The sequence below is a fragment of the Ostrea edulis genome, chromosome 2 (genome assembly GCF_947568905.1).
Source record: "Ostrea edulis chromosome 2, xbOstEdul1.1, whole genome shotgun sequence".
Lineage (NCBI taxonomy): Eukaryota > Metazoa > Mollusca > Bivalvia > Ostreida > Ostreidae > Ostrea > Ostrea edulis.
In genome coordinates this window covers 55,325,327-55,348,499 of record NC_079165.1, presented here as the reverse complement: position 1 = coordinate 55,348,499, position 23,173 = coordinate 55,325,327, and the positions used below count along the sequence as shown (strand labels likewise).

Sequence of the window (23,173 nt, the reverse complement as noted above, 5' to 3'; positions counted from 1 at the left end):
TGAAATAGACTTTTGTAATGAAAACACTGTGGCAAATGGTGATAGCGAATTTGGCGTTTTAACGAGAGTTTTAAGTAACAGGAAAAATGTTCCTAGAAAAATGCGGCGTTATAACGAAAATGGCGATGAATTGAGTGGCGATAATTCGAGAGTTACCTGTATGTTGCACTAAATGAGTTCCCCTTACTGTCGATATCGATGATATCATATCGATATCGAATCGTTACCGTTTCAAGATTTTGTTGTGACATTCTACCAACTATACTTCTTCATTGGTGTGTGTCTGTTTATAAATTTAACACTGACTGAGATTCCCTTGTTGTCGATATCGACGATATTGTGTCGATATCGAATCATGATTGTAAAACAAATGGTTGTGCATGTCCTTGCCTGCATCATTCTGATAATTGTGCAGATGTTTAGGTAATTTGCATTAACAAAGTATCCCTTGCTGTCGATATCTTCGATATCGACGATATCATGTCGATATCGAACCATGATATTTATAAGTTTTTTTGTGACCATCCTTGCCACTGTTTTTTTCATAGATGTGCATGTGTTTAAGCATTCTAAATTGATTAAGTTTCTATAACTGTCGATATCGACGATATCATATCGATATCGAATCAGGATTGGTAAGCAGTTGGTTGTGAAGTTTTTTGCTACTGTCCTTCTTTAAACTTGTGCTTATGATTATAAATACATTGTTTGGAGTTAAATCTAAACATCTGCATGAACCTCGGGCAGAATCCTTAATAAATTCACGAAACACGATCGATATCGATACAATATCGGAACAGTTTTGTCGATATCGACAAAGTACCCATCGTCATTTATGATGATTGACTTCAACAACAAAATCCATACAACTATCGATATCGATACGATATCAAACTGATATTGCCGATATCGTCGATATCTACATGATAGTTAGTCTGTGGTAAATTTTCAATATTAATTATTTCACAAATCTCAGTCAATTACAAAAAGTCCATGTGGTTGATATCGAAACGATATCGACACGATATTGTCGATGTCGTCGATATCGACATTACACTCGGTCTTGGACATGTATGGAATATCAGTGCAAGATATCGAGAAGATATTGAAATTGTAATTTTGACAACATTTTTAGGAGTATCAGTGTAAGATATCGAGAAGATATTGAAATTGTAATTTTGGTAACATTTTTAGGAGTAGAAAATATCATTTTACTGGATGGTGGTTGGCAGATGAGACAAGAAAAAGAAAATGAAGCCTACAAAAATGAAACGTTCGATTTATCACTGGACAATCTTGCTTACATAGTCTACTCGTCTGGAACTACAGGACGCCCCAAGGGTATGAAAACTGACAACCGAGTAGAAAATTCACAAGATTTTCATCAACAGCTCACGACCTTTTCTTTATGCATATTCTAGCTTCCACAATACTAAATAATGCAATATTCTTCAAATTTGGTACTCATACTCATTAAATTATATAATCAGAGAGAATTATTCTAAAATTCTAATACATGGATTTTGTTTTGGTTAAAAATTTAAAATTTTATTATCTTTCTTTACCTGAGCTAGAGTTCCAAGGCAACGAAAAACAACTATATATTCCTCAGATCAATAGTCTGTCTTCAATTTCTATACCTTTTACATATTATGCAACAGCCCCTGTTGCAAAACTTGTCTTGACCAATATCCAACTGTGTTATGCAATATTCTTTGAAAAATTTATTTCAGGGTTATTTTTTTTTAATTTAATCAAAATAAAATTGATTTCAATTTTTGTTTGAAGTTTTATTTGAACATTTAGATTATTTGAATATTATGTAATTTTCTGAGAATTCAAGTATATTGAATCTTGCAAATATTGCAGCTTTTGAATTTTTACAAAATTTAATTTACAATGTTTGGAACTTATGTTATGTATGTCTAATTAATGCTTAGAAATTACTTATTTTCTTGTTTCATTTCATTTCATGTCCCTGCATTGTGAAAATTTTAAAGCAGAAAAAATATTGGAGTTCATTAGAAATGTTACAGATTCTTTGTCCATAGGGTCAAGAGCTCAAATTAAGACTTCACTATTATGTAATCATATCTGCTGTAAGCAAATACTCAGCTGTCTGAATTAATAATTTTTGTTCTTTATGCATTGTATATATGCAAGATATACTGTTTATGGAAGGAAAGAAAATCAAGCCGTCAGCCGTATGTTTCACCACCACTGCCAGTCTAGTTGTGGTCTGGTGGATATACTCGGTGGATGGATCAAGGAATTTAACTATGCCCCCACCCCCACAAACGAAGGAATCAACATGTCCTTCTGTCCATCCATCTGTCTGTAGACATGATTTTGTCCTTGCATGTTCTAAGAAACTAGTGCATGGATTTTTCTGAAAATTTGTACACACATTACTCACCATATGCAGATGTACACCTGGTATTTTCATATTGATTGGACAATTTTTCTTTTATTTACAGGCTTTTTTCTACTTATGGACATAATCATTTTTTAAACTAGAAGGAATATATCTTAAAAATTCATGAAGAGATTTGATTCAAACGTTTGTAAATACATTGTTCTGGGGGGGGGGGGGGGGGGGTCTCTTCGTCTGGAGAATATTTCAAAATAAAATTAAAAAGTTTGAATCGGACCTTTTACATACATTTTGATTTATAGTGAATGTATGAATATTTCCATTTTCTGTTGGGGTGGGGGTTGTTCATACTCTAGCAATTTTTAAAACATGTACCATATTAAGAGAAATGATAATAAACAATCAAATTCTCTGAAAATCCTATTTATTGGTAATCACCAAAAATATTTGATTGATTGATTTTTTTTAAAGCAACATTTTCAATTTAAAAAAAAAAATAATATACTAGATGACCATTTGACTAGACAACTTCTGGTTTGATCTGAGGAGTCTATTTTTATCCATTATATAGTGTGCCCCGTGGGGAGTATCAGTCCCGAAAGGACAGTTCTAGTTTTAATTTGATGAGACACCCCCCCCCCCCCATTTTCCAAATGGAATAGGTCTTGATATGTAATATGATTGATTATTAGAATATTTTAAAACAACCAATCTAATATCACTAGAAATAGGATTATGGACTATTAGAGAAGTGGGGGGGGGGGGGGGGGATGTAATGTTGGGTATCCTCATGTACCAGTGGTTACCAGTACATCTAAAAATGCACATATCTATTATTGAATAACTCATGTACATTGTACTTGCATGTCATAAAGGAGATGCATTTTTGCTTTGTTGGACAGGAATTATGTGTCCTCACCGAGGCTCCGTGTTCTCCTATCATCACAGACACATCGTGTTTCCCTATGAGACAGAGGACAGAGAAGCATGTAACATCTTCTTCACTTGGGAAATGCTAAGACCCCTCCTCAAAGGTAGTCCCAGCATCATAAATACAGATAGTATAATCATATTAAGTCATTCTATCCCAGTATCATAAATACAGACAGTATAATCATATTAAATCATTCTATCCCAGTATCATCAATACAGACAGTATAATCATATTAAATCATTCTATCCCAGCATCATAAATACATATAGTATAATCACATTCTATCCCAGTATAATAAATACATATAGTGTAATCCTATTAAATCATTCTATCCCAGTATCATCAATACATATAGTATAATCACATTCTATCCCAGTATCATAAATACATATAGTGTAATCCTATTAAATCATTCTATCCCAGTATCATCAATACAGACAGTATAATCATATTAAATCATTCTATCCCAGTATCATCAATACATATAGTATAATCACATTCTATCCCAGTATCATAAATACATATAGTATAATCCTATTAAATCATTCTATCCCAGCATCATAAATACATATAGTATAATCACATTCTATCCCAGTATCATAAATACATATAGTATAATCATATTAAGTCATTCTATCCCAGTATCATAAATACAGACAGTATAATCATATTAAATCATTCTATCCCAGTATCATCAATACAGACAGTATAATCATATTAAATCATTCTATCCCAGCATCATAAATACATATAGTATAATCACATTCTATCCCAGTATCATAAATACATATAGAGTAATCCTATTAAATCATTCTATCCCAGTATCATCAATACAGACAGTATAATCATATTAAATCATTCTATCCCAGTATCATCAATACATATAGTATAATCACATTCTATCCCAGTATCATAAATACATATAGTATAATCATATTAAATCATTCTATCCCAGTATCATAAATACATATAGTGTAATCCTATTAAATCATTCTATCCCAGTATCATCAATACAGACAGTATAATCATATTAAATCATTCTATCCCAGTATCATCAATACATATAGTATAATCACATTCTATCCCAGCATCATAAATACATATAGTATAATCACATTCTATCCCAGTATCATCAATACATATAGTATAATCACATTCTATCCCAGTATCATAAATACATATAGTATAATCATATTAAATCATTCTATCCCAGTATCATCAATACAGACAGTATAATCATATTAAATCATTCTATCCCAGCATCATAAATACATATAGTATAATCACATTCTATCCCAGTATCATAAATACAGACAGTATAATCATATTAAGTCATTCTATCCCAGTATCATAAATACATATAGTATAATCACATTCTATCCCAGTATCATAAATACAGACAGTATAATCATATTAAGTCATTCTATCCCAGTATCATAAATACAGACAGTATAATCATATTAAATCATTCTATCCCAGTATCATCAATACAGACAGTATAATCATATTAAATCATTCTATCCCAGCATCATAAATACATATAGTATAATCACATTCTATCCCAGTATCATCAATACATATAGTGTAATCCTATTAAATCATTCTATCCCAGTATCATCAATAGAGAATAACACATACCCATTTCCATATCACATCCTGTATCAGCCCGAGACACCAATATCAGCCAGAGGGCTAAATATTGAAGTGGGGAAAAACCAGAGGAGTTCCGGATAGAGGGGCTCCGCAAGGGGGTCTGATACGGATCTGCAGGGCTGATACGGCTATTGTAATGTAAGCTGTATTGCATATGCTAAAAACCTGTATTTATTACGAAGTATGTGAAGACATTTAAGGAGGGAGGAATGTGGCAGTCAGATGTGTTGATCACCTAATGAGTGGCCAGATAGCTCAGTTAAAGCAGTAGAGCACCTGACTAGAAATTCGGGGGGCCTGGGTTCGAAATTTTTTGTTTTGTTTTTTTGTTTTTGCAGTTTTCCGTTCCTGTTACATATACAATGGACAAGCATGCAGTATTGGAAGGGCTTTATTCATCTACATCTTTCATTCACTTTACGTCACAAAAACAACAAACCAACAGTAGATCTACATGTACAATATTACATAAGACATTTTCATGAGATTCACATCTGTCTCACTCCAATGTTTTTCCATTTTGAAGCAACTTGGTTTCATTTCATATGTTTATGTATTCGAAATGTCAGCCACCCTAAATTAATACATCCACTATTTACCACAATTATGTCCCTTGATTGCCACTTGTTCACTTTTGTAGATTTTATTTTATAATAATTTGTTATATGAATGGTTTTCTGTCTGTATCTTTGAAAGCTCTCTTGATTAAAGAACTTGCTTTTAAATGCCTTGAAATGGGGCAACCCATATATTGCTAAGGGAGCTTCCTATCTACTGATTTATTATAGCAGTAAGCTCAAATAGCTGTTAGTGTAAAGAATGGAAATTTGAACATCTATAGGTGCTTTGTTCTTAAATAAACTATTTTAGGCAATTTTCTTTGACCAGGAATTCCAATGTATATCATTCCAAACACAGTGATATATGACCCGCCCCTTCTGTGCCAGTTCATTAAAGACCATGCCATAACCCGCATGCTGTTCACTCCCTCCTTACTGGAGGCCATACTAAACTCACCAGGACTTCAACTCAAGGACATGTTCAAGTCATTCAAGTATGTTGTTTAAACTGTAGTAGTTAGGGCTATGTGGACCATGGATATCAACCCATATAGCTCAGTGGTTAGAGCACCTGACTAGTAATGCAGGGGTCCTGGTTTCGATTCCTGATCCAGCCATAGATTTTCTCCTCTCTCCTATACTACAGTTGGTGCTGTTGATCACCCCTGCACTGCAGGTTGTCCTGCCAGGGGCGAAAAGAATCTGGGTTGTGTGTCTTCGAAGGCAAAGACTAATTAAAGGGGGGGGGGGGGAATGTAATAGTTAGGGCTGTGCAGTCAATGGATATCAGCCCGGATAGCTCAGTGGTTAGAGCACTTGATTAGTAATGCAGGGGTCCCAGGTTTGATTCCTGGTCCCACAAATTTCCTCCAGCCACAGATTTTATCCTCTCTCCTATACTACAAAACAATAAAATGCATTAGCAGGTTATGCAAATTTCTCAGTAATGATTGCTACCTTCATCACTGAATAAAACATTAAGAAAGATTTTAAGATATTTTATTGTTTATATTTTTTATGTATTTTTTGAAAATAAAAACTAGATTTAAGTACTAAAATACCATATTGTTGACTCGTTCATTATTTTAAATGGAATAGCCAATGCACCCTTTGACAATGACAACGCTCCATATTTGGTAATTAATGATTACGCGGACAGGTGGTACTAAAAAAACCGGATTGAACTAGTTTGCAACAAACCATGATGAAAGCAATATATATGTCAATATTAACCTCTGTATAATTATTTCAACCAGTGATATAAAAATGCTGATTAACCAGCTTTGGCATAGGGAAGCCCATCATCAGAAAATTAAGCCATTCAAGAAAACGTGTATACACTTTAATATAACTTTCTACAAATCTACATTTATGACTATGTTGGATTTCTCCATTGCTTTCTCATAGCTCAAAGTGTTGGATGTAAAGGAGAATTTTGGAGGGTAGGAATTTTTCAGAGGAAGTTCATGTTTTCCAACAAAATATTACATTATATTTCAAACTAGATGGTCAAAGTCATTGACTATAAAAAGAGTAATCCTGCATTGCATTCACTGACTGCATTTTATATTAGACAGATTTGGTTTTGTGGAGAAGTTGTCACAACAGCCTTACTGCAGAGATGTATGAATTTGTTACCCTGGATAAGGTTCATCAACCTGTACAGTATATCCGAGTGTCATGATGTGGCCTGTGAGGATCTATCACAATACTTCACAGAACATAAGGTAGAAAGAGAGAAAAGGAGAGAGAGAAAGAGAGAGAGAGAGAATGTCAGCTGTGATTACACTATATGTATTTCACATGTATCTTATAGGATGCTTTGAAGACCAGAAAATTCTGTCCAGCAGGTCAGATCTTATCTGGGGTCAGCATCATCATTATGGATGAGGAAGGAAACCCCCAGCCTGTGGGATCATCTGGAGAGGTAAGCATGATGGACTCTCATAACCTGTGCGGTAAGCATGGAGAAATCCCCAACATGCATGGGCATATAAAGAGGACAAAATGGAGAAATCCATAGTTTGTGTGCATGGTTATCTGGAGAGGTAAATATGAGGAGATCCTCAATATGTGGTCATTTGGAGAGGTAAATATGAGGAAATCCTCAATATCTGAGGTCATTTGGAGAGGTAAACATGAGGAAATCCTCAATATATGAGGTCATTTGGAGAGGTAAACATGAGGAAATCCTCAATATGTGAGGTCATTTGGAGAGGTAAACATGAGGAAATCCTTAATATGTGAGGTCATTTGGAGAGGTAAATATGAGGAAATCCCCAACTGTGTGTATGGATATAAAAATGATTTTTAAATTTTTGGTGAGAAGATATGAGGTAGCAGAAGGCTATATCTTCCATATTTGTATTTAGTCAAAGACTCATCCAGAGAACTAACCGTAGACTTAAATCATGTAATCCAGAGAGCGACAGGTGTGAACTTGGGTCCGTTTAGAAGAATCACACAAGTTCACAACCACTGTGTCTAACTGATGTACAAAGTATTTCTTTTTTCATTTCTATTTGTGATTCAAGATATTTATTGGAGGACCTACTCTAGCAAGAGGTTACCTGAAGAGACCAGAGATGACAGCCACTAGGTTTATAAAGAGAAGAGAGAATGTAGCTGCATCCTGTGGTGACAGGCTCTACAGGACTGGGGACTGGGGTTACATGCTGTCTGATGGCAGACTGGAAATCTGTGGTAGATGTGACTCAATGGTTAAAATCAGAGGTTATTCCATAGAAGTTCAGGTGATTAAGATAATGTATGTATTGATCTGTATAAGAACACTTAGAATAGAATTCATAGGAGAGCAGAAAATGTGTCTTTATATGTATATCATATTACATTATTTATACTTTAGGCTGTGGAAGCAGCCCTGATGGACCTCTCTATGATTAATGCTGCTGTGGTCTTAGTCAAGGGAGCAGAAGGGGAGGACAAATTTCTGGTGTCCTATATTGTACCTGAAGGCCAGACGTCAAAGAAAGAGGTCCGCTCAGCCCTCAAGCAAAAACTCCCCTTCTACATGATCCCTTCCTACTTCATCTTCCTTTCCAGGTAGTATACTCTTTAATGTAATGAATGACAAGAGGTGTCTCTGTGTCAAAACAGTCAGTCCAATCTGTAGTTGTTCATTTGTTGTTCCTCCTTCAATTAACATTTTTTTCAAATATTATTTCTCAACAGTTGATTCTTTTAACGTTTCAAGCATTCCAATAGTTCAAGCCACAGGAAAATTAGACAAAAATGCATTACCTCCCTTTGACAAAGAGTCTTCAGAGGATGGCTGCAGTCTGATGTCACCTTCCACAGAAACCGAGAAAATTGTGACAGTCATGTGGACAAAAGTTCTAAACATCAGACATGCCGACATTGAAGAAAGCTTTTTCGATCTAGGAGGGTAGGCCACTATTAATTCATCGTCACACTCATATGATCGTTTCTTTCTGTGCACTCCTCCTGTGTGGAGTGCCAAATTAACAAAAACTCAAATAATTGAAGATATCTTCAACTCATTTGATGCTTGCAACAATTCAATTAAAGATCTCTTCAATTATTGGTGCATTAATTGAATTGCTGATAACATTATAATCATTCTGCTGAATTGATGAGCACTTGAATTGTTACATGTATGTTGCTTTCTTTAAATGAATTGATGATGCGTGATACAATTCAATTGAAGAGAGCAATAATTCCAATTAATAATTCAATTAACACGCATCATTCCAATTAATGCGTGCAATAATTGTGGAGCGCCAAATTAACATAAACTCAAATAATTGAATATATCTTCAATTATTTGAAGATATCATCAATTCATTTGATGCGCGAAACAATTCAATTAAAGATCTCTTCAAATAATTAATGATATCTTCAATTCTGAATTATTGCGCACATTAATTGACTTGATGATATCATTACTTCTTCAGCTTAATTGATGCGTGCTTTAATTGAATTAATGATCTCTTCAAATGAATTAATGATATCAACAATTGAATTGATGCGCGCTACAATTCAATTGAAGAGAGCAATAATTGATATAATGCACGCATTAAATCAATTGATGAGAGCAATAATTAGATTGATGCACGCATTAATTCATTTGATGAGAGCAACAATTGATTTAATGCACGTATTAATTCAATTATTGCTCTCTTCAATTGAATTAATGATATCTTTAATTCATTTGAAGAGAGCAATAATTCTTTTAGAGAGAGCAACTATATAATTAAAGATATCTTCAATTCAACATATTCACAATTTAATTAATGATCTTTTTAATTGAATCGTTGCTCTCTTTAAAAGAATTGATGCACACATTAATTCCTCATACAAAAGTGTTTTAGATAATTAAAGATATCTTCAATTGAATTAAAGATGTCATCAAATCAATTATACCGAGCTCCAAATGCAATTTTGTGAGCAGTATAATTCCATCACATTGATGTGTGCATCAACTGAATTGATGAGAGCAATATTTGAATTGATGCATACATCAAATCAATTATTGCTCTCATCAATTAAATTTTATGTGCGCATCAAATCAATTATTGAATTGATGCACACATTAATTCAAATATTGTGTGCAATAATTGAATTGATGATATCTTCAAATAATTAAAGATATCTTTAATTATTTGAGTTTATGTTAAATTGGCACTCGATCCATATAAATTCAATAGTTGATATCATTAACTCATTTGATGCGAGCAACAATAGAGTAATTGTGTGTATCAATGATTAATGCATGCAGTAATTCAGAATTGAAGATATCAATGATCATTTTAAGAGATCTTTGATTGCATTGATTTGCATGTCAAATGAATTAATGATATCTTCAAATAATGAAAGACATTTTGAATGATTTGAGTTTGTTAATTTGGCACTCTGTACTCCTGAAATCATAGCCAGTCCTTGATATCACAGGGAGACATACAAGAATGGAATCTTCTCATTTTTATTGGACACATTGAGGTGTGATATTTTGTATGCAATACACATTAATTCACACACAGATAAATGGGCGTCGCAGTGATTGTCTCTGTGTCACTTAACATTATATGTAAGATGTTACAATACACATTAATTCACACACAGATAAATGGGCGTCGCAGTGATTGTCTCTGTGTCACTTAACATTATATGTAAGATGTTACAATACACATTAATTCACACACAGATAAATGGGTGTCACAGTGATTGTCTCTGTGTCACTTAACATTATATGTAAGATGTTACAATACACATTAATTCACACACAGATAAATGGGCGTCGCAGTGATTGTCTCTGTGTCACTTAACATTATATGTAAGATGTAACATATTCAAGTATAGGAAAGATTATTGCATGTGGCTTCATGATTCACATGTTTCCTAATTACTGAAGAAATATGATATGCATGTAGACGTGGCAGATATAGTGACAAGAATTCATCCTTTAGCATAATTTAAAGTGCAGGTACAGCAATAACCATGCTCAAGTACATAACAAGAGGGGGATCAAGTAGTGCATTGTCAAAGTAAAAAATCCACATAACAAGAGGGGGATCGATGCAAGTAGTGCATTGTCAAAGTAAAAAATCCACTGGAAAACAAATTGTAACACCATATTTTTCTCTCTATCAGTATGCTATTTGGGACATTTAAAAAAAAAAATTCTTATGTAATCTGTTTCCTAACTCAGTTTCATATATCTAAAAACGTATCAGGTTCATTCACCCTATCAACCTGTGTGCCTTAGTACTTTGCCCTTAAACACATTCACCCTATGACTTGTTCACCCTGTATTCCTGTTCATCCTAATAAGGGGTTGATTTGGCCCAACTCCAAATTATTATTATATATATATATATATATATATAGAGAGAGAGAGAGAGAGAGAGAGAGAGAGAGAGAGAGAGAGAGAGAGAGAGAGAGAGAAATAATGATTTATTCAACTGTTTATTCAGTCGATATATTTTTGACATATGAGGATTTTACTGTACATCACAATCTGTACCCAGCAAATCATGACAGTAATATCTTATCTCTGATAACCTAACAAACAAAGATATATATATATATATCCTTACTACAGTAACTTGATCTGAAGAGTCGGATCACGTCGAGTTGACAGGCGCGGATCATCAGATCACACGAGACGCGAAGCGTCGAGTTTGATCTGATGATCCGCGCCTGTCAATGAGACATGATCCAACTCTTCGGATCAAATTACTGTATAGTAAGGATAAATTTATTATATACCCCCTTATGCATTTTAAATCCACATTTATAAGATAATAAATGTAATCCAAATTATCAAAAACACAGACATCCCATGAAATTATGTTTTGTGTATGCAGTTTCGTTTGTGACGCAGTCAATATTTTCCACAAATAACGTTGCGTTTATGCATTGTGATGTCATTGTGACAGCATCAGTTTCAGAGGATACTGATACGGAATCAGACAACCACAGTGTGGTGATCCGGAAAACCGGATCACACGCTGTGAAATCCACAGTATCAAAGAAGATGCATTGGTGAGTATATGATGAATTGCTGGATCCAGTAAGTGTTCTACGAATCCATTATTTTTGCTTTTCACAAAAATATTAACTGCTGTGAAGGAGAAACTTCAAACATACCAGGTATTGTGCCACAACGTATGCCAGAAGTGGTGTAAATCAAATGTGGATTCTAAAGAACTTAAATTAGTAAATTTGAAATCACAAAACTTTTTTCAAATTAATAACATCAAAACATACAGCTTTTCAATACTTTAAACGACCATTTTTCCGATAAATCATAGACTATACTTTCATGATAGACAGTTGTTTCTTCAATAAAAATGGAAAAAGGAAATATTCATATCTAGTGATCAGTTGTTCAAAAAATTACTTTATTAAACATCACTCAGATTCTATGCACAAGTACTCCAAATTGATATCAAAAAGATGCTCGAGTTCCTCACTGACAATATTGTTGTGGTCATTAGTGATCAGGTCTTCAAACAGTCTGTTGGAATACCCATGGACACAAATTGTGCTCCTTTATTAGCTAACCAGTTTTTGTATTCTTATGAGACAGAATTTATTAAAAAACTTCTACATGAGAAGAAAAAATCTCATGCTATGGCTTTCAACTCGACATTTAGATATGTCGATGACACTTTATCTATCAACAAAAATTTTCATTCAGTTTTATATATCCCAGTCAACTTGAACTAAAAAACACCACAGAGTTTTCATGTAGTAATATTTCATTATCATCTACATATGGTGTTTACGTCTCTCAACTGATTCATTATGCAAGAGCTTGACCTGCATATGATGAGTTTTTAAACCCAGGCAGGTTACTGACAAATAAGTTGATGTTACAGGGGTTTAACCAGTCTTGTTTAAATTCAGCATTTTGAAAATTTTATAATACAACCTGTTATTGAGTTTAATGCTGTCTGATGTGTTACATACCAATTGTTAGGCCATTCTTTACACACTGATTTTGACTACGGATTACTCTGTTTACCTGATAAAGATATAGGGCTCATGGCGGGTGTGATCGGTCAACAGGGGATGCTTACTCCTGCTTACTCCTCTTAAGCACCTGATTCCACCTCTGGTATGTCCAGGGGGTCCGTGTTTTCCCTACTCTTAATTTCATATTCTATATAGGAGTTATGAGATTGATCACTGTTTGTTATCTTCACCTTTTCAATTTTGATTAACATAATATAATGTAGGGATTAGTTTGTGATTTCATGTGGCTCAATGTGGATTTGTGGTTGCATGTTATAATTTATCCTGGAAATTGACAATTGTCTACAGTTGCATATAAGAGTGCAAGTTTATTTATTATTTATTTCATTTATTAGTGAAAATCAATTTTTTATTCTTTGTTGTACTTTTGGTATGAAAAAATTAATGTTTATCTAATTATTTTTATAGAATCTATTATATATTCTATTAACATCATATCTTTTCATGATTTCTATGCATATTACATATAATATAATAATAATAATAAAATGTATATAGTGCCTTATATAAAACAAATTACTCTAAGGCGCTTTACAAGAGTAAGAAGAGGAATAAAACAGTAAAACACAATTAAATGAAGTTAAATGGCATAAGGTCTTAGATCTGTAAAATTATCAAAATAAAACACTTTAATTAAGATCAATAGCTAAAGATTTTTTTGGTGATTTTTTTTATGTCGAGCACTATGAAAAGTATTAGAAATCAATGAAATAAAACATTAAGAAAATTTAGAAATTTGCATTTAACAGTCATTGGAAAAAAAACCTTGTACTGTGTAAGAAGCTTAAAAATCAGGGGAAGCAATTTTTAAAAAGTGGGTTTTTAACAGTTTTTTAAAAACGTTAATGTTTTTGGCAACTTTAATATGTTGCAGAAGGTCATTCCACAAACTGGCTGTATGAGCCCAACTGAATGTGCGTTCTCCAAAAAACTCTGTGCGAATTTTTGGCACAGTGAGTCTCAGTGATGTATCAGATCTTAGTGGTCGAAATGGGGAATACTCTTCAATGAGTTCTTGTAGATAATTGGGAACACATCCTGTCAGCGCGCAGAAGGTGAACACCAAGATTTTGTATCGTGGACGATACTGCACTGGAAGCCAATGCAGATGCGCTAAGACTGGCGAAATATGATCCTGTGTCATTGTCCTCGACACAAGCCTGGCTGTGGTGTTCTGTACCTTCTGTAAGCAGTCCAAGGTGGTCTTGTTGATACCAAATAGAAGAGAGTTAGCATAATCAAGTTAACGAGTGCATTGACAAGAGTTTTGCATGCTTCGGTAATTATGAAATGGCAAATTCGACCAATATTGCACATATAATAATGGCATGCTTTCACAATAGATGATACAAAATTTTCAAAAGTCAGATAGGGATCGAAGTGCACACTAAGATTTTTGACACACGATGCAGGAGATATGTTGTTTTCTCCAACTTTAAGGTGGTGTAATGGAATGTTTGCTGCACTATGTTTCGGAGAGAAAATGATCAGCTCCGTTTTCTCCTTGTTCAGTTCAACAAGTTTGTAGCCATCCATGAACTAATATCTGCTATACAAGCTTCTAATCTTGAAAAGTAATTATTCCATCCATCCATTGGTCATATTACAAGGTGAATTTAAGAGTCGTCTGCACAACAGTGGTAGTTCATTCCGTGTTGTCAACAGATGGTTCTGATTGGTTTGGAAAACAGGCAATAAAGTTTAGGTCCAAGAACAGACCCTTGGGGGACGCCAAAAGACAGAACTCGCTCAGTGGATGTGACAGAGTTAATAGATTCAGTTTGATGTCGCTCTTCTAAGTAAGAATAGATCCATTTTAAGGCACCAACTGTTATTCCATATTCTGTATTGAGTCTATCAAGTAAGATGAGATGGTCAATACAGCAGACAGATCCAGAAGCACGCGGACAACAAATGACCTGTTATATGAAAGAATTTCCTTATTTAGTCCAGGTTACTTAAGCAGCAGTGTTATAACTACTTCCTTGAAGCTGAAAGGAACTGAATTTTTGAGAGGGATGTGTTGATTATAGATGTTATTAAAGGAAGAAGAGAGTCTAAGCATTGTTTTATCAGATAGGTGGGGTGCAGATCTAGCTCACAAGGCTTGTCTGCCGACTTTTTGATGATCGACTCAACTTCATCTACAGTCGTAAAATCAAAGGAAGTTAAACGTTTTCCAGTGAATTTCCCATCCATTATAAGAGACTTGACTTTGTTGAAGACCAACTTGGATCTTAGCCACCTTGTTTATGAAGAAATCTGAAAACGCCTCTACAAGATCAACACCAGCTGGAGTACTCAGTAGCGGAGATTGCTGCTGTTTTCCTAGAAGGTCCTTGGTAATCTTGAAAAGCTGCTCCTACTTTCCTCAACTTTGTATGAATAGTAAGAGTCCCTGTCCATGAACACTGTTCCTTGAACAATTGATAATGGATTTCCATGCCTGTATGTCGCCACCACCTCTCAGCTCTACGCCTCTCTTGCTTAGATGCACGCAATTCCTCAGTATACCAAGGTGCCTGTGGTCTTAGTATGACAGATTTAGTAATCTCAGGAGTGAGCTTGTCTAGAATAGATCTTAACTTGGTATCGTACAAGACCACTAGTATTTATATCCTGAGTAAGAACAAGATTTTCTGTAATTTTGTTTTATGAGTCAGTTAAGCTGATCTTCTTGATTTTACGAAATGTTAAATCCTTCCTTGGTGGCTCCAGTTTCTTGACAGAAAGAGTTGCAAGAATACCCAAATTATCACATTGTCGGGTGCCTTTTCTGTCATAAAGGTGAGGATCTTTAACAACTGGAACGCCAAAAAGTATATCAGATGTTGACCTGGTGATGAGAAGGTCCAATGTATGCCCTTTCACATGAGTGGGCTGGTTTATGTGTTGGATGAAGTTCCTATGTGGCAATTTTACAAGTCAGGTTTAACAATATTTGCAACTATTACACAACTCTGCAATAATTAAACTTATCGAGTCCAATTTAGTATTATCATTATGATAAAACATTCACGACACTTGCATTGATTGAACACGGACAAATGAACTTAGGGTGAACAGGTAAAAGGGTAAACAAGTCCTAGGGTAAATGCATTTTAGGGCCCCAAAACATCATGGGCAGCCAGGGCATATTGGATGGATGTAACCTCCAGTACCTATATAAACGAAGCCTATAAATGTTAGAAAGAAAAATTTATATATTTACTACTTACAGGCATTCACTTCTTGCCACAAAATTACTGAATCATATCAGGGAAAAATTTAACATCAACATTGCTGTCAAGGACTTGTTTTTGTTCCCTACAATATCATCCATCAGTAGACTCATTGACACCAAACTGAATAAATCTGAAGATGTAAGACCACTGCCATTCCAGAAAGTGAATCTTGTGAATGAGGTTCAAGTTCACAATCAAGTCAAAGTCAAGTGAGTTTTGCAATTTCAAGTTTCATTCCAGTAAATTTCAAGAAGTCTTAATGGGAATTAAAACACAAGTTCATCCTTGTTGAAATCAATACAAATAAATCTATAATTTTCCCATGTCCTGTTTCTTGGTAAATCTGCCAATAACTAATAATAATCACCAGGGTAGTAATATGAAGGATTGTTTCCATCTTTTAGTATTGACATGCAGCTGAGAGCCTTTTGGAGAATCTTTAACCTTGGCAATAAAAATAGATTCCGGAAAGCAAGAGTCCTATTAACGGGTGCCACAGGGTTTCTAGGAGCCTTTCTTTTAAAGGAACTTCTTTTGCAGACTAAGGTTAAATCCTTCCTCCTCCCTCCATTGCTATCTAAAGAACAAGAATTGCATTCAGTGAATTGCCCATGTGCAGATTTTATCTTGATCATATATAGTGCTTGCATGACTGGTTTCTATGGCAAGCCCTTTTACTATTTATTCGAAAAATGATATATCTCTTTAAATTAAAAGATATCTCTTATTTTAAAGAGATATCTCTTTAAAATGAGAGATATCCCTTAGATTTAAGAGATATCTCTAAAAAGAGATATCTATTCACTTAGAGAGATATCTCTTTCATTTAGAGAGATATCTCTTTTACTGTTAGAGATATCTCTTACACTGAAAGAGATATTTCTTTCACTTAGAGAGATATCTCTTTCACTTTGACAGATATCTCTTTCACTTAAAGAGATATCTCTTATGCTTTAAGATATATCTCTTTCAATTAGAGATATATCTCTTTCACTTTGAGATATACCTCTTTCACTTAGAGATATATCTCTTATACTTTAAGAGATATCTCTTTCAATTAGAGATATCTCTTTCACTTTGAGAGATATCTCTTTCACTTAAAGAGACATCTCTTTTACTCTGAAAGATATCTCTTTTACTTTGAGAGATATCTCCTTCACTTAAAGAGATATATCTCTAAGAATTCCTAGAGAGATATCTCTCAAAGTATAAGAGATATCCTTTAATCATTGAAAAAGAAATGTGTCTCAAAGAAAAAGAGGTATCTGTTTCCAATATTTTTTATTAGTTTGGATAATTAAGGAATTCTCCTAAACCGGAAGCCCGCCAAAGCAAATCTTACCATAATGGCTGCAATCGCGGGAGATTTTGCGTTTACTGCATGTGAAGTGTATACAAGTAACAACACCCCCCCCCCCCCCCCCCAAAAAAAACAAGAACAAATAACAAAGACAATAGATTGATAAAATATGTGAGCTAGACCTGATTTATATTTACAGTTATACCAAATTATGTTTCTCCAATCACCTCTTTAACCTTTTCCGCCATTTTTATACTAGAAGTATTTTGATTGGTTAAAAAATATGGTTACATCATATTAATGGCAATGCAACAGGGAGAAGTCATTATGATCACCAGGGGGGGGGGGATTTAAAGAGATATCTCTTTAAGTTAAAGAGATATCTCTTTTTGAAAATTTAAAGAGATATGTCCCTAACTTAAAGAGATATCTCTTTTTACATTGATAGAGAGATATCTCTTTACACTAGAGAGATATCTCTTTCTCTTTGAGAGATATCTCCCTAGCATAAAGAGATATTTCTTTTGTTTAAAAAGATATTTTTTTAGTTAAAGAGATATCTCTTTTGGTTAAAGAGACATCTCCCTAGAATAAAAAGATATCTTTCTAACTTACATAGATATCTCTACAACTAATAGAGATATCTCTCTAGTGTAACGAGATATCTCTCTTATTTAAAGAAATATCTTATTTTACGAATAAATAGTAAAAGGGTTTAATTGCCATAGGTTTCTCTTGTATCCTGTGCAAGTTATAGTTATGCCAGTTGCTCTTTTGGTATCCCAAACACTGCACATGTTCAAAAGTAAAAGAATTCATATTTGCTATATCTAAACTTTCAGATACTGTGGAATCATCATGGAGGGTCAATGTTTGTGGATTTCATGGAGGGTCAATGTTTGTGGATTTCGTGGGTCACCCTTGCCTACGAATTTACATCCCCAAGAACATTGACACGCAATGTTAAAAATAGGATTTTTTAAAGCTAGAAATTTTTTAACCCAATCGCATTAGGTATCTATAAACAGCATTATTTATTTGTTACACTATTGATTAATTAAGTTGTTTACTTTAGAAAACAAACAACTTACTTTAATTATTATCATAATGTATATAAAATGTAAACATAGTCAACATCAATTAGTTTGTGCAGTCAAAATTATAATCAAATTACTGTTCATCCCAATACTTTTAAGTGGTTTTAATTGAGCCAGTTTCTGTGCAGTTTTCCTGTATCAATAAACCAGTCAGCATCGATTGCTTTTTGGGTTAAAGTTTTTAGATCAATTTGTTTTTCATGATCCTCATTTTTAAGGAAGGACTTTGCACCATACCACTCATGAAAACATATGCTATTAAATATTCTTCATAGCTATAGTTATAGTTATGTCTAGTGACTGTAACTAAATTGTCGATGCAGGCAGCAGGTACATATAATTGTTTAATTGTAATTTGTCTAATAATGTGCAGCATAAACGTCAAATACATTTAATGTTATAGCAATTGCCTTTTGATTTATGCTATCCAGAGATAGGTTTCACATAAGTGCCACATTGTTACTAGGATGCAACTATTTTGTAACGTCGGATACAACTATTGCCTATGGTAATTCATTATTGAGAAATAGGGGAGGCATGTACATTTGATTATATATTTCTCAAACAAGGTAAATAACAGAGCCTGGGGATGTCATAAGCAAATATTGATACTACATATGATCGATATCTAAAGATTTACTGTTTTCCCCAAGCACTTTGCAAAATCTGTTTTTCCCTCACATCTACAGATAGATGCAAGGTGTTTGGGAAAACAGTCCTCATAACCAGTAGAATTCTTTTTATCATACCCACAAACATTGACTCCCACAAACCATGCTCATTATCATGAATCTACAGTATACATGTTCAATTTTGCTGCTTTAAAATAAAGTATGAAAATTTTTAATTCTATAAACTTTGCTTTTAAAAACTGACTGCACTTGGAGCTACTGCAATCTTACTGATATTTTCAGTGTTCTGTCACTTGTTTGGTTCGAGAGATCCCGGGGCTGTCTGGCCAGATGAGAGTGGAGAATACACTCAGACAGTTTGGAATTCTGGCATCCAGCTCCACCCCCTCTGAACAGCAGGGTCTCCTGGCTAAACTGTTCCAAAGCAACGTACATATTGTTCAAGGTCTGCTACAAAATCTCTACAGTGGTCTTTTTCTTTTGTTGTGATCATGCAAATCTGTGCAAGGCCTTTCTAAACTGCTAAAACTTGAAACCCATACAGAATTGCACTAATTAAAATTGTTGACATTTAAAAGATTTTATAATTTGCAACCAGGATTTTACCATTATTATACATGTAGTTTAAAGAGGAGGAAAACTGAATAGGCATGGACATTAATTCTAAGTTAATGCAGAATGATGCCAATTAATTTTCATGGATTTCCAAGATTTTGCAGTTTCACAGGGATTGCAATTTCTTAGATAGATTTTCTGCAGATTGAAACATCATGTTAATTGTGTATTTCAACATTTCTGGGAAATGAATACCCACAAAAATTGAGTCCGAATGAAATTTAATGATTCCACGATACCTATCTGCTATTGTATGACTTATGATGTTGCACCACACACGGCTAAATGGAAGTACTGTAAACGTACTTTTTTCCACGGGCTCATAATTACGCGGAATCACAATATCAGTTTAATCCGCGGGTAAAAAATTATGCGGATTCTTTGTATGATTACAAAGTACGCTTTGTATGATTACAAAGTACGCTGTGACAAATTTCCGCGGAAAATTTGTTACCGCGTTCATAGCGTAAATTAATACCACGCGGAAAAAAGTACGTCTACAGTAATTGTATGGAAAGATGTCTGCCGCTTTATTGGTATGTGGATTGTGTGAATGCATGGACTTTCACTTTTCTTAGGAGAAGTAGCCTTGGTCAATCTGGGAATGAACGATGATGACTACAACTATTTGTGTACAGATACAGACTTCATCATCCATGCAGCGGCTGCAGTTAATCTAGTGTACCCATACAGTGTAAGTAAAGATATACACTGTGTATGTTAATCTAGTGTAAAGATATACACTGTAGTTAATCTAATGTACTCATACAGTATAAGTAAAGATATACACTGTGTATGTTAATCTAGTGTACCCATACAGTGTAAGTAAAGATATACACTGTGTATGTTAATCTAGTGTACCCATACAGTGTAAGTAAAGATATACACTGTGTATGTTAATCTAGTGTACCCATACAGTGTAAGTAAAGATATACACTGTGTATGTTAATCTAATGTACCCATACAGTGTAAGTAAAGATATACACTGTGTATGTTAATCTAATGTACCCATACAGTGTAAGTAAAGATATACAATGTGTATGTTAATCTAGTGTACCCATACAGTGTAAGTAAAGATATACACTGTGTATGTTAATCTAGTGTAAAGATATACACTGTAGTTAATCTAATGTACTCATACAGTGTAAGTAAATATATACACTGTGTATGTTAATCCAATGTAAAGATATACACTGTGTATGTTAATCTAGTGTACCCATACAGTATAAGTAAAGATATACACTGTGTATGTTAATCTAGTGTACCCATACAGTGTAAGTAAAGATATACACTGTGTATGTTAATCTAGTGTACCCATACAGTGTAAGTAAAGATATACACTGTGTATGTTAATCTAATGTACCCATACAGTGTAAGTAAAGATATACACTGTGTATGTTAATCTAATGTACCCATACAGTGTAAGTAAAGATATACACTGTGTATGTTAATCTAGTGTACCCATACAGTGTAAGTAAAGATATACACTGTGTATGTTAATCTAGTGTAAAGATATACACTGTAGTTAATCTAATGTACTCATACAGTATAAGTAAAGATATACACTGTGTATGTTAATCTAGTGTACCCATACAGTGTAAGTAAAGATATACACTGTGTATGTTAATCTAGTGTAAAGATATACACTGTGTATGTTAATCTAGTGTACCCATACAGTGTAAGTAAAGATATTCACTGTGTATGTTAATCTAATGTACCCATACAGTGTAAGTAAATATATACACTGTGTATGTTAATCCAATGTAAAGATATACACTGTGTATGTTAATCTAGTGTACCCATACAGTATAAATAAAGATATACACTGTGTATGTTAATCTAGTGTACCCATACAGTATAAGTAAAGATATACACTGTGTATGTTAATCTAGTGTAAAGATATACACTGTGTATGTTAATCTAGTGTAAAGATATACACTGTGTATGTTAATCTAGTGTAAAGATATACACTGTGTATGTTAATCTAGTGTACCCATACTGTGTAAGTAAAGATATACACTGTGTATGTTAATCTAGTGTACCCATACAGTGTAAGTAAAGATATACACTGTGTATGTTAATCTAATGTACCCATACAGTGTAAGTAAAGATATACACTGTATATGTTAATTTAGTGTACCCATACAGTATAAGTAAAGATATACACTGTGTATGTTAATCTAGTGTAAAGATATACACTGTATATGTTAATCTAGTGTACCCATACAGTGTAAGTAAAGATATATACTGTGAATGTTAATCTAGTGTACCCATACTGTGTAAGTAAAGATATACACTGTGTATGTTAATCTAGTGTACCCATACAGTGTAAGTAAAGATATACACTGTGTATGTTAATCTAATGTACCCATACAGTGTAAGTAAAGATATACACTGTATATGTTAATTTAGTGTACCCATACAGTATAAGTAAAGATATACACTGTGTATGTTAATCTAGTGTAAAGATATACACTGTATATGTTAATCTAGTGTACCCATACAGTGTAAGTAAAGATATATACTGTGAATGTTAATCTAGTGTACCCATACAGTGTAAGTAAAGATATACACTGTGTATGTTAATCTAGTGTACCCATACAGTGTAAGTAAAGATATACACTGTGTATGTTAATCTAATGTACCCATACTGTGTAAGTAAAGATATACACTGTGTATGTTAATCTAGTGTACCCATACTGTGTAAGTAAAGATATACACTGTATATGTTGTGGCAATGATTCGGGATGGGAGGCATATCATGTTATGTAGCAATATTCCATTATCACCTGCATATGGTGTTTATATCTCTCAACTGATTCGATACACAAGAGCTCGTTCTGCGTATAGTCAGTTTTTAAATCGAGGCAAGCTACTGACAAACAAGTTGATGGTACAGGGGTTTCAACAGTCTCAATTGAAGTCAGCATTTCGAAAAATCTATGGTCGTTATAATGATCTAGTTCGTCAGTACAACCTATCATTGGGTCAAATGCTGTCTGAAGTGTTTCATACCGATTGTTAGGCTCTTCTGGGCACACTAATTTTGACTATGGATAACTCCGTTTACCTGATCAGGATATATAGGGCTCAAGGCAAGTGTGACCAGTCGACAGGGGATGCTTACTCCTCCTAGGCACCTGATCCCACCTCTGGTGTGTCCAGGGGTCCGTGTTTGCCCAACTATCTATTTTGTTTTGCTTATAGGAGTTATGAGATTGATCACTGTTCATTATCTTCACCTTTCATCTAGTGGAAAACAC

General features: G+C 34.0%; 1 protein-coding gene across 1 annotated transcript in view; it reads left to right on the top strand.

The window, feature by feature from the left end:
* LOC125682179 (uncharacterized) overlaps nucleotides 1–23,173 on the top strand; it is a 90,748-nt gene that overhangs the window by 46,267 nt on the left and 21,308 nt on the right. The window contains 12 exon segments of the mRNA XM_048922597.2: nucleotides 1,195–1,341; nucleotides 3,277–3,408; nucleotides 5,850–6,015; nucleotides 7,095–7,248; nucleotides 7,338–7,448; nucleotides 8,056–8,274; nucleotides 8,388–8,584; nucleotides 8,736–8,927; nucleotides 16,263–16,475; nucleotides 16,671–16,812; nucleotides 19,578–19,740; nucleotides 20,489–20,604. Coding sequence (XP_048778554.2) covers nucleotides 1,195–1,341; nucleotides 3,277–3,408; nucleotides 5,850–6,015; nucleotides 7,095–7,248; nucleotides 7,338–7,448; nucleotides 8,056–8,274; nucleotides 8,388–8,584; nucleotides 8,736–8,927; nucleotides 16,263–16,475; nucleotides 16,671–16,812; nucleotides 19,578–19,740; nucleotides 20,489–20,604 — 1,952 coding nt within the window.